General features: G+C 62.5%; 1 protein-coding gene across 4 annotated transcripts; it reads right to left on the minus strand.

The window, feature by feature from the left end:
- Positions 1-582: 582 nt before the first annotated feature.
- On the minus strand, positions 583-9,403 carry NYAP1 (neuronal tyrosine phosphorylated phosphoinositide-3-kinase adaptor 1). Of its 4 annotated transcripts, none has more exons than XM_013061075.2 (7): positions 8,889-9,403; positions 7,464-7,615; positions 5,602-5,957; positions 3,620-5,137; positions 2,520-2,735; positions 2,207-2,316; positions 583-1,626 (listed from the first exon to the last, which is right to left on the minus strand). In XM_013061075.2, exons 2-7 carry the CDS (start codon positions 7,529-7,531, stop codon positions 1,369-1,371), a joined length of 2,526 nt encoding a protein of 841 aa, XP_012916529.1. In that variant the 5' UTR covers positions 7,532-7,615; positions 8,889-9,403; the 3' UTR covers positions 583-1,368. The 4 variants fall into 4 exon arrangements, with proteins under 4 accessions (XP_012916529.1, XP_004761566.1, XP_012916528.1 ...); XM_004761509.3 differs by having other exon boundaries at positions 583-1,641; XM_013061074.2 differs by having other exon boundaries at positions 583-1,641; positions 2,520-2,732; positions 8,889-9,402.
- Between the last annotated feature and the right edge of the window lie 1,139 nt (positions 9,404-10,542).

The raw sequence follows: 10,542 nt of genomic DNA on the forward strand, positions 1-10,542 counted from the left end.
TTTAAACACATTTCCTGCCCTACCCTATCTTCTGTTCTGCAGACAATCATACTGTGTGTGACCTTGGCACTTTTCCTCTTCACCCTGCTCATCCAAACTTTACCTGTCCTTTTAGGCTCACTTTCTAGAAAGCCTTCTTAGATGATTCCTACAACCCCCCCTTACTGCTGTAGCAACATCTGGTGTTGTCCCAGGTGTCTCATCCCCGAGTGGACTACAGGCTGCCTAAGGGCAGGCTTCAGTCTGAATGCTCCTGCATGGGTGTGTTCCCAAGCACAAGGAAGCTCACTCAGTAGGCATTTCCAGACTTCCCTCCACCTCCACCTCTCCCCAGTACCTGCCACAGCCACTCACCCCTCCCTGCCCCCCCACCTCCAACTCCCACCAACCACCCGCCAAGAGGGAAAAGAAACAGGTGTAAGAAAAGCAGAGCACACTGAACTATAAGAAGCCAGTTCTAGGATCATTAGTCTTTTAATATATTATTCTGAAAAGAAAGGAATTAAAAAAAAGTTCCTGACATCTCTTCTGATTTTTTTTTTTTAAATTTAAATAAATACCCCGCCCACCCCCCCACCCGCTAAAATTTCCCTCCTTCCCCATCACCCCGCCCATCCCTGGTGCTACCCCCTCACCCCAGAGCTAAATAAGATGCCTGTTACACAGCAGGCCACACTCACTACCAAATTCTGGCTGTGGTAAAATACTGTAAATGAGTCTGTGGCCCTCAGCTCGCTGGGGCCCCTCCCTCCTCTTGCTTGGCTCCCCAATCCACACCAATCCCCACGGCCAGGGTGGGTGTGGCTGTGCCAGCTTCAGGCTTGGGGAGAGCGCCAACTTGGTTCCCTTTAATTGCCCCCCACTGCCTACTCCCTGCCCAGGAGTAGGTCAGAAGAGGCCAGAACTGCCCTCCCAACTAAAATAAATAACGAAATAAATACCCCCTCCCCACTCCTGGCTCTATAAAGAGCCCCTCTACCTCACACTCGCTAGCCCCGTCCTTCACCTGACCCGCCCCCCCCTTCCTCCCTTCCCTTTCCTCCTCCCCCATGCTGACCTCCAGGATTGGCCTTTGCCCTCTCAGGAGGAGTCTGCCTGGCCCAGCATGGAGAGCAGCGAAGGGCCTCACCCCCAACCTCAAACCCTCCTCCCCAAATTTCAGGGGATGCGGGTGGGGCGGGCGTGCCCGATGGGCCTGGCAGATACCCCCGTCTGGGGGGTGGGGGTTGTTAGGGTGCACGGCTGGGGCTTCTCCCTGGCTTTCTCTCACCTGGTCCTTCAAGTGTCCCTCTTTCAAGGCAAGTCTCCCGGAGAGCCGGGCACCCCCGCCCCCGCTCCCCAGTCCGGTGCCCGGGCCTCCCGGCCTCCTCAGATGGCAGTGTCCCAGAGGACGGTGTGCTGCCGGCGGCAGGGCGGGGTGCCGGACTTGCGGGGCTCCGGCCCCCGCCGCCAGCTGGGGAGGATGGGCATGCTTTCCTGCTTGCAGAGGCCTCGGTCGGGGCGGTGGCGGGCCTTGATCTCTTTGCACACGCAGCGCTTGCGCTCGATCACCTCCAGCAGCTTGCCGTCGCGCTCGCGGGCGGGCTGAGGCGGCAGGGGCAGCGGCAGCGGCAGCGCGGGCTGGGTCTGTGCCCCTTCCTCCTGCCCGCCGGCCCGCGACGAGGGGAGGAAGGCGAAAGGAGGGGGAGGTCAAGGACCTCAGAGCGACCAGGCGCGGTCCCCCACCGCAAAGACCAATGTCTTCCCCCAGAAGCAAGTCCTCTCTTGCTTCTGGCCTGTGTCCTCTCCCCCTGGCTGGGAGTGTGTGTGCCGGTGGGGGGGGGGGGGGGGGGGGGTGGGGGGGGGGGGGGGGGGGCAGGGACAGAAACCCACTTTTTGCACCTAGTGGGTGCCCTAGTGCCAGGCTGGACCCGTCTTACCCTAAGGAATGGGCACCCCTTTAAAGAACTGTCTTCCCAGTAGAATGCACTTTTCAAATTGGTACCCCCATTTTCTAAATGCAGGAAGGCCCATGGCAAGCTAGTGGTAGCAGCTGTCTGGCTGTCCCCATGGAATACAGCCCCTCCCAGGATGCCTACTGGGCTGTGCCAGCCCCTGCCCCAACCCCGCCCCGAGGTGGCCTCCTACTTTTCTTTCCACACCCAGACCTTCTTCTCCACCTACTCCTTCACAAATAAAAGAAAACCCAACATGGTCTTCCCCTCACCTGGCTTGGGGCATCCCTAGGCTGGCTGCAGGGTCGGGGGGTGTGGAGCGCGGCCTGCCGGACTCCAGATGTGGAGGCCGAGCGCCCCAGGCGGTAGCCTCCTGTGAAGTCTGAGGGGGACAGATGATAAGTGACAAGGATATAGGGGCCTCCAGGTTCCCCTCCCACAGCCCTCTCCAGGCTACCCCTGACTCAGCAGGGGAAGCAAGGGGATGGCGCCGTCGTGTCAGAATGGAGGCGCCCAGGACATGGAACCTGGGAGACCTCGCCCCTTCCAGCCCCATCTCTGTAAGGGCCCCGGGTGGGGTGTCACCTCCATTGCGGTGGCAAGCAGGAAACGTCTGGCAGGGTACAGGTAGCGCTGTGCGGCTCCCTCCTCGGTCCCCTCCGTGGTGGATCCTGGCCAGCAGGCCCTCTGCCCCCTGACTCCTCACTGGAATCCCTGATGCCATGGGGCCTCGCTCCTCACGCTCCGCCTTGCCTGGACCCTCACTGCCATTCCAGGCCCGGCCACCATCCTCGACCTCTGCTGGGATAACAAGAAGAGCTTAGTGCCTGCCCACGGGAAGGGTCTTGCTGTCCCCCTAGCTACACCCACTGCGCCACGCGTGGACCAGAAGTGACTGCCCTTTCGCAAGTCACAGCAGAGAAGGGAGAGAACCTATTTCACACTCCCCCCCCCCACACACAGGAGGGACCCCAATAGTGCCACTTTCCTTTCCACCCATCGGTGCCATCCCTGGCCTCAGACTAGTATTTGCTACCCCCAAACCCTTCTCTGTGGTCACAGGAGGGTCTCCCCTACCCCAGCTTCAGCTCCACAGTCTCTCCCGCCTGAGAGGGCCGCAGTGACCACCCATGAAACACAGAGCGGGGAGAGATCCCAAATCCTGAGCCGGGAAGAGGGGGGGTGTTGGGGGCAGGGCTGCTAGGGAACTAAGCTCAGCTCCGAGAGGAGGCCTGGCACAGCATTGCGTTGCCAGGCAACGGTAGGGGCCTCCCTCTCCTCTCCCTCCTGTCTGGATGGGTTGCCATGGCAACAGCTGGGAGGCAGCTGTGTTTAGCTCCTAGTGTGCGTGCACTCACACACACACACACACACACACACACACACACAGACCCCTGCAGCCTAGCAAAGGGAAGGGCAGGGAGTAGAGCAGGACGGGGCAGGAGGTGGTTACCCCTGGGGCCAGATTCTAGCCTCTCCCCACTGTAGATCTTCCTGCCCGTCCAGCACGCACACGGGGACCCTGGCCCCTCAGCCTGCTGCGTGCTCTTATTCTCCAGTCTCCTTGAAAACTTCCCACTTCAGGACAATGGGTTGTAGCTTCCAGACAAGCCCTCCAACGCTTCCTCAAGATCATCACACGCGTCCCCAGTTCCTCCACCCCCAAATTCCCGCCCCTCACTCACTGTCCAGCTCTTTTGCTTTTCTCCCTCCATACAGGACCTTCCTCTGCAGAGCCCAGCCTGCCCCAAATGTCGCGGCGCCCATCTCCTCTTCCTCCTCCTCTGGTGTCCCTGCACTGGCGATGACATGCGCGCAGGAGATGCTGGCAAAGGCACCCCCATCGGTCCCTTGCTCCTGCAGCTGGATCTTGACCATGGGGGATGGGGCCCCCATTCCACAGCCCTTATTCAGCACCCCCCCGGCCTTGAGGCTCTCATAGGCAGGGGGTCTCTTGAGCCCAGCTGCTGCAGCCGGGTAGGTCCATAGGGGAGTCAGGGGGCCCGCAGTCGGGTCCGGAAGGCTGTGTGGGGAGGCCAGGCAGCCCCGATGGTGGAGGACCCCAGCTGCCGCGCCCATGGCCCCGCTGTGGGGGCTGGACTTCCCAGGCACTGGGGGCCTCGAGCTGGTGCACAGCATTCCATGGAGGACCGAGATCTCCTTCTCCGTCTTTGGTTCCCCAACACCTAGGGGTGGACCAGCTGGCAGGACAGAATGCGTGGTCACCTTGACTGCCGAGTACACCATGGTGTAAGACACAGCCTTGTCCTTGGGGGGGCCAGGGAGCAAGGCGGCCGGGGCAGGAGGGGCTGCCGGCACCCCTGCCGCCTTGGGGCAGATCATGCTGTGGGAGTTGGGGAGCTCCCGCTCCCCCCGGGGCTGGCCAGAGCCCTGGGGTGGCAACGGTGTTGAGTGGCTCCGGGCCCGACCCGAGGGTCCCAGCAGCAGCAGGTTGGCAGCAGGAGGCGGAGGCGGTGGGGGAGGCGTCTCCCGCTCCCGGGCAGGCACTTGGGGAGCTGGGGTGGAGCCCGTTGGCTCCTTCGAGTGGCAGAGGACCGGTAGCCTCGAGACCCCATCGCCAGGGGTTCGGGAAGCAGCCTTGGCTTGGGGGAAGGCCAGGAGCGGAGGACGGTGCTGGAGGAGGTTGGGGAAGGGCGGGGGGATTTCACAAGGAGTGGCCTTGGTAGGTGTCCCATCCCTCCTGCTTGGGAGGGCTGACGCTGGCCGGCGGTGGGCGTGGGGCTGCAGGGCGGGAGGCTGGTGTGGCAAGGAGCTTGCGGTCAATGGGGGGGCCCCGTTGGGCCGGCCTTCTCCTGCCTCCTCGGGCAGCGGGTACTTCATCTCCTCATATATGGCCTCGCTCTCCTCTGAGTCCGAGTCGGCGCCCGCTGGAGGGGTTGGGCCCCTTCCCCCAAGAGGGGGCCCAGTCAGACCCCCGCCACTTCGTCCTCCTCCCCTGAAGACATCCCCCACCATCTCAATGTACACGGGCTCCTCTTCCTGGGCACCCACCTCAGGGTCCCCAGCTATGCAGGACCCCCTACTGAGGCGCTGAAGGGGCAGATTCCCCCCACGAGGAGAGGGGGCTGGGGGACAGGACTCATCGAAGGAGACCGAGAGCTGGGTGTTCGGGCTTCTCCGGGGCTTCTGTGGCGGAACCTTCCGGCTGGACTCTCGGCCCTCTGGGGTTGGCTTCTGTGAGCCTGGCCAGAATGGGAAGGAGAAAAATAAACCGGGCTCTTAGTGGGGACAGGAGACGGGCAGACCCCTTCCGATCTCTTAACTCAGCTGCAAGGGCGTATCTGTGTCTTTTATTTTCCCCACACCCCTCAACTTAAAGCACGGTGGTGGGTTCCCTCTCTCCCAGCCTGCTCTCAGTCCTTCTGACAGAACTCCCCAGAATCCGCAGCTCCCACTGTGAATTCTGTCCCGCCCTCGTGTCCCTTCAAGGCCACCCCTTCCCCTGGAATGGACTTTTCGGGGGAGCTTCCCCTGCCCTTGAATGGTTCATCTCAGGCCCTTCCAAAAAGAACCCCCCCCCACCACTCCCACTGAGAATGGAACCTTCCATTTCCTTAGCTCTTCCCTGAATGAACCCTCCCCAGTAGGCCTCTCTAGGCCTGGAATGGATCATCCCAGCTCCTGGGGAGGGTTGGGGGTGTCTCACCTGCTTTCTTGCTGGGGGGCATCTCTACCCCCGACCCTGCCATGCTGAGCTTGGTGCTGGGATGTCTCCGGGGCTTGGCAGGGGGTCTTCGGGCACTGCTGTCCTCTGTGAGACCCCCGCCTCCCCCCCCAGGTCCACCCCCAACACTGTCCATGCTGCCCACTGAATGGCAGGAGAGTGACCGTGGGGCCATGGCGCTGCGGCAGGGGTGGGGGGTGTGCTCCTGGGAGGCTGGCATCGTCATGAAGCCCATCCTGAGGGAGCGGCGCAGCGAGGCGATGTCCCGCACCCGGACCCCAGGCCCCGGGCCGGCCCCGGACCCTGCGGGGCCTGCAGGAGCCACCTCCTTACTGGAGCTGGGGAGAGAAGGCCAGGATGGAACAGAGGCTGGGCCTCGGGCCTGGGCCTCCCCCTCCTCTACCCTCAGAGGGGTGCGCAGCCCTGTGCCTTCCCAGGAGGAGGAGGAGGAGGAGGAGGAGGAAGGGGCCTGGGGTGGGGATGGGAGGCTGCCTGAAGGTCTAGGACAGCGAAGTAGAAACTTCTGGCAGAATCCCTAGGCTTTAGAACAGACAAGGAAATCGGGGAGGCACAGCGAGTAGGGATGAGCGAAGGGGTCAGTATGTGTGCAGGGGAGCGTCCCTGGAGCTGTCTGATCCCAGCCTGGGCATATCTGGCACAGGGCCCTTGTGTGGATGGCTTCATGCATAGGTAGAGAGACGCAAACAGGCAGCACAGCCCCGCCGGGCACAGACACCTGCCGCCAGGGCTCTGCTCCTCACGCTCACCAGCCCACACCTGGCCTCTGGCCTCCCAGCGTGTCCGGCTGCCGCGGCCTCCGCTCCCACACCGACCCGCGCCTCCCTTCCCCGCCGAGGGCTGTACAGCCGCATCGCCAGAGCGGCCTCCTCCTGCTGGTCCTTCTCCCTTCCTCTGGCTCTGCCTCTCCCTGGGTGCCGGTGCCATCCTTTCTCTGTCACCCTCCCAGGCTCACCCCCATTCCCTCTCACTGCCCCTGAGCTTCTGTGCGAGTGAAGGGAGGGGCGGCTGGCAGGGGAGAGGGGAGAGCCACGGCGGGGTGGGCTCTCATTAAGGCCCTGTCTGCTAACCCTTCATTAGGGAGAGATCACTGCAGTCATAGCTCTGATTAATCTAATTAACAACAAGAATTAAACTCCCAGTTTCGAGGAGGGAGAAGGGAGCGGGGAGGTGGCTCTGACTCAGGCTCCAAGAGGCTGTGCTGTCAATGGGAGTGAAGAGAGAGGGGAGCGAGCGGGAGAGGCCAGGATCCAGGTCCCTGGGAGAGCAAGGAGAGGCCAAGCAGGGAGAGGTCCCCGGGCCTGGCTCCTCGGCAGGGCCCAGCCTTCACGACTCCCACCACGACACTCACACAACCCTGCCCCTTGGCCACTCGCCGCCCCCAGCAGCGGAGCTGGGGAGAGGGCCAAACGGATCTTCTCTGGTACCCCGCGAGTGACCCTGTCCCTGGACCAGGAGGGCAGTGGGGCCTGCCCCTTCCAAGGTCAGGTGACGGGGGAGCCTGGAACCAACCCCATACTGACAGAAAGGAGAAGACTACAGGCCAGAGGTGAGTCAGGAAGGAGTGACTCGGGCTTCCAGGGGTGGGGAAGAGCCAACAGGGTGCTCCTGAGCTGGAAGGCCAGGACAAGGGCTGGAACCAGGGGCCAGCAGCAGGGTGGGGACAGGGTGTATGCAATCCAGCAATTCTGTACTGAGCACAGACTCTCAGATCAGACTCCTGACCAGGCGGCTGGACCCAGGAAGGGCAGAGGGATGTGGCCCAGCCACCAAGGAAGCGGAGGTGGGACAGCCCACGGGGCAGATCTCTAGGACCACGGCCTTACCTCCTCTTGGCCTCCTCCTCCTTGTGCTGCCTCCACTCCAGCTTGGTTTTTCGGTAGAGGAGGTTCATGTCGTGGGGCAGGAGGTGGGGGCTGGGGGGCCCTGCTCAGCGCCACCAGGCCCGGGGGGCGGCCCTCCCTGGGTCCCGGATCCACTTGGTGGGGGAGAGGGGAAGGAAAAAAAGAAAGATGTGGGGTGGGTGGGGGCCAGGAATGAATGAGAAAGAGAAAGAGAGAGAGAGAAAGGAGTGGAGATGTGACTTGGGTCCTCAGAGAGTGGCAAACAGATGGAGGCAGAGAAAACCCAACACCGCCTCTAGGACCCACAGACAGACAGACACAGGATATGTGTACAGAGTCACACACCCTGACAAAGGTGTTCAGTGCCACAAATACACCTCCCGGAGAGATCAGCTCGACACAGATTCCCATCCTGTAAATACACCCAGATCTACCACACAGACAGGCCCCGCAAATACACAGCAGCCTCACAGCCACACAAATACACGTTCAGATACACAAACCACCAGGCCACAGACCCATATCTACACACAGAGGACCAGACACAGATCAGATGGGTAAACACAACCTAGGAACAGGCAGACACACACAGACATAAACACCCCCGACACACCCACAGCACACACAGACCTCCAGACACACACACACACACCGGCTACGGGGAGCTGGACATACCTACAGACAAGGAGTTCTGCTACGGCCTACTTGCGTACATTGTACCCCACTGGGGAAGGGGGAGATGGTCAGAATCCCCACCCCCTCCCGGGCCCTGACGCTGGGGATGTCATGAGGGCAGGGTGAGGATTCTGGCAAAGGGGTGGGGGGCACTCGGAGTTGGGCATCTACAATACTACCCAACCATCCATTTCCATTCCCTGCGGGCAGTTTTCCCTTCCAGTCCTCTGCCTGGGCCCCGGGGCCTCTGTCCACCCCTATGCCTGCGTCCCGGTCCCTCAGTGACAGTCTCCACCTCCCTCGATGATGGCCCAGATCCCCTTCTTCCTCCTCCAGGATCTGGGAGGCTCCCGGCTTCCCTCTTCCAGTCTCTGCCCTCAATCCCACCCGGGGGGTCTCCCGTCTGGCCCCATAGCTACCTTCTGAGCTGCGGCCTCCAGACCTGCTCTGGTTTCCCTCCCCCCAAACACACTCTCCTTTCCGCCGTCGGCCTCACCTCTCCTCCTAGGCGCCCCTCCTCACTGCCGTCCTCTCCCTTCCCTGTTTGTTCCAAACCTGGCGGCTTCATCCCCCTCTCCATCCAAGGGCCCCAGGTTCCCGGGCACCCCTCCCCTTCTCCTTGTCCTGCTACCCTGGGTTTCTCCGTCTCTCGCCCCGCCAATCCTCACTACTCCCTGTCCCCCCCACCCCACCTCCCCGCACCAAGGCTCCCCAATTTCCACATCACCGTACCTGGCCTGCCGGGCGCCGGCCCCCCCATGCCGGGCTCCGCCCGGAGCAGGAGGAGGGAGGAGGAGAGACAGAGAGAGACCGGGGGGAGCCGAGCTGGGCCCTGCCGCAGAGACAGCCCCGCCTCCGGGTCCGCCCCCAGACCCGCCCCCGGCCCCAAACCCACCCTTCCACACCCTCCAAGGACGGAGTGGGAGCGGCCGCGCCGCGCTGCGCCGCCGGGTTGGGTTGGGAGGCGCGGGGGCCGCAGAGCCAGCCGAGCCAGCGGGGGGACTCGGAGAAAGGTCGCGGGGCGCGGGGGACCTGCCGCCGGCCCGCCCCCGCTTTGAGGCGGCCGCTCCTCGTCGCCCCTCGGCCTCTGCCCGGCCGGGCGGTGTTCGGTTCGGTGTCCGAGGCCCCGGCGGAGCGAAGCGGGGCGCAGCGCGTAGCGGCGCCCCCCAGTGGCAGCCCGGGACCTGCACCCCCGCGCGTACCCCGTGTGCGCCTGGCGCTCTCCGGGTGCGCACCCCGCGTCCGGCCGGGGCGAGGCTGCGGCTGCGGGGCCCCGAGTGCAGTGAGGCGGCGAGGCCGGCAGGGGGTGCCGCTTTCCGGGCGGAGGGGCTCGGAGAGTCGTGAGCCCTACCTTCCGAGCCTCTGCCCAGCAGGGGGCGTGTTCCCCTGGCTGCACCCCATCTTCCTGCAGCCCCCCAGGTGCGGGGAGGGCGCCAGAGCTGGCTCTTCTAAAGCTGGTCGCGTATCACTGGAGCCTCCCCGGCGCCCGGACCTTGTTTCATGGCCTGGGCTCCAAGGCTTAACTCCAGTCCGCCCCAGCGGCTCAAGTCATCCTCTATTAACCTTAGACTCCACGGCGGCGCCCACCAGGTCCTGGGTGCCCCGGGGATCGGCCTCTGACTGGGACCACCGCGGCAACGGCCCCGGGTGTGGTCGAGGCGGCCGCTAAAGGGTCGCGACCTCGCACCCCCCTCCTCAATGCCTCTTCACCTTTGTCTTTAGTTCTGAGAAATCCTCCCTCGGAAATCCCTTTGCCGAACATCAGCTGCGAGAGGAGCCGGGTTTTACCCTTAAGTGGCTGAAAAATGGATCCCCCACCCCTAAACCCCCGAACGTTACTTTACGTTACTTTACATGGCAAATCTCTGCAGATGTGCTGTGTGGCTTTGGGTAAATCATACCACCTCTCTGAGAGATGCTTCATCTCATACCTACCTCCATGAAGTTGTTGGGGGGCAGCAAAGGAATACAAGGAGATTTGTAAGCTGTAAAATACATTAAAGAGCTATTATTAGCCCCAGGAGAGGGAATACATTAAAATACATAACAGCCCTTTCACATTCACACCTTAGTGTGAATGAATTTTTATTTATTCATTCAATAAACATTTCTGCAGAGACCAGCAACGTCCCAGGGCCTGCAGACACGGAGGAGTCCCAAGTTGAGGCTGAGCGTCTGAGTTGGTGGGAAGGGGAGAGTCCAGAGATAAATTTTGAGTCGTTTGTAGCGAGTCAGCGCTGAAGGAAGGAGGATCTGGGGGCGGAGCAGCGGGGCTGTGTTCTGAGTATTGCCAGAGGGGAGAGAGGTGGGGGGGGGGGGGGCTGTGGGCTGTGGGGTGTGTGGGAGGCTGCTTCCTGGACCTCAGAACTTGGGAGGCCTTTAGGAC

The sequence above is a fragment of the Mustela putorius genome, unplaced genomic scaffold (assembly GCF_011764305.1).
Source record: "Mustela putorius furo isolate JIRA1106 unplaced genomic scaffold, ASM1176430v1.1 tig00000139_pilon_pilon_pilon, whole genome shotgun sequence".
Classification (NCBI taxonomy): domain Eukaryota; kingdom Metazoa; phylum Chordata; class Mammalia; order Carnivora; family Mustelidae; genus Mustela; species Mustela putorius.

Bases quoted from the DNA above. Each gene is read 5' to 3' on its own strand.
- NYAP1 (XM_004761509.3), bottom strand. From the start codon at position 7,531: ATGAACCTCCTCTACCGAAAAACCAAGCTGGAGTGGAGGCAGCACAAG. The intron at 5,958-7,463 runs GTAAGGCCGTGG...TTCTCTCCCCAG, and splicing joins GAGGAGGAGGCCAAGAGGAG to CTCCAGTAAGGAGGTGGCTC. The intron at 1,642-2,206 runs GTGAGGGGAAGA...GCCGGCGGGCAG, and splicing joins CTAGGGATGCCCCAAGCCAG to GAGGAAGGGGCACAGACCCA.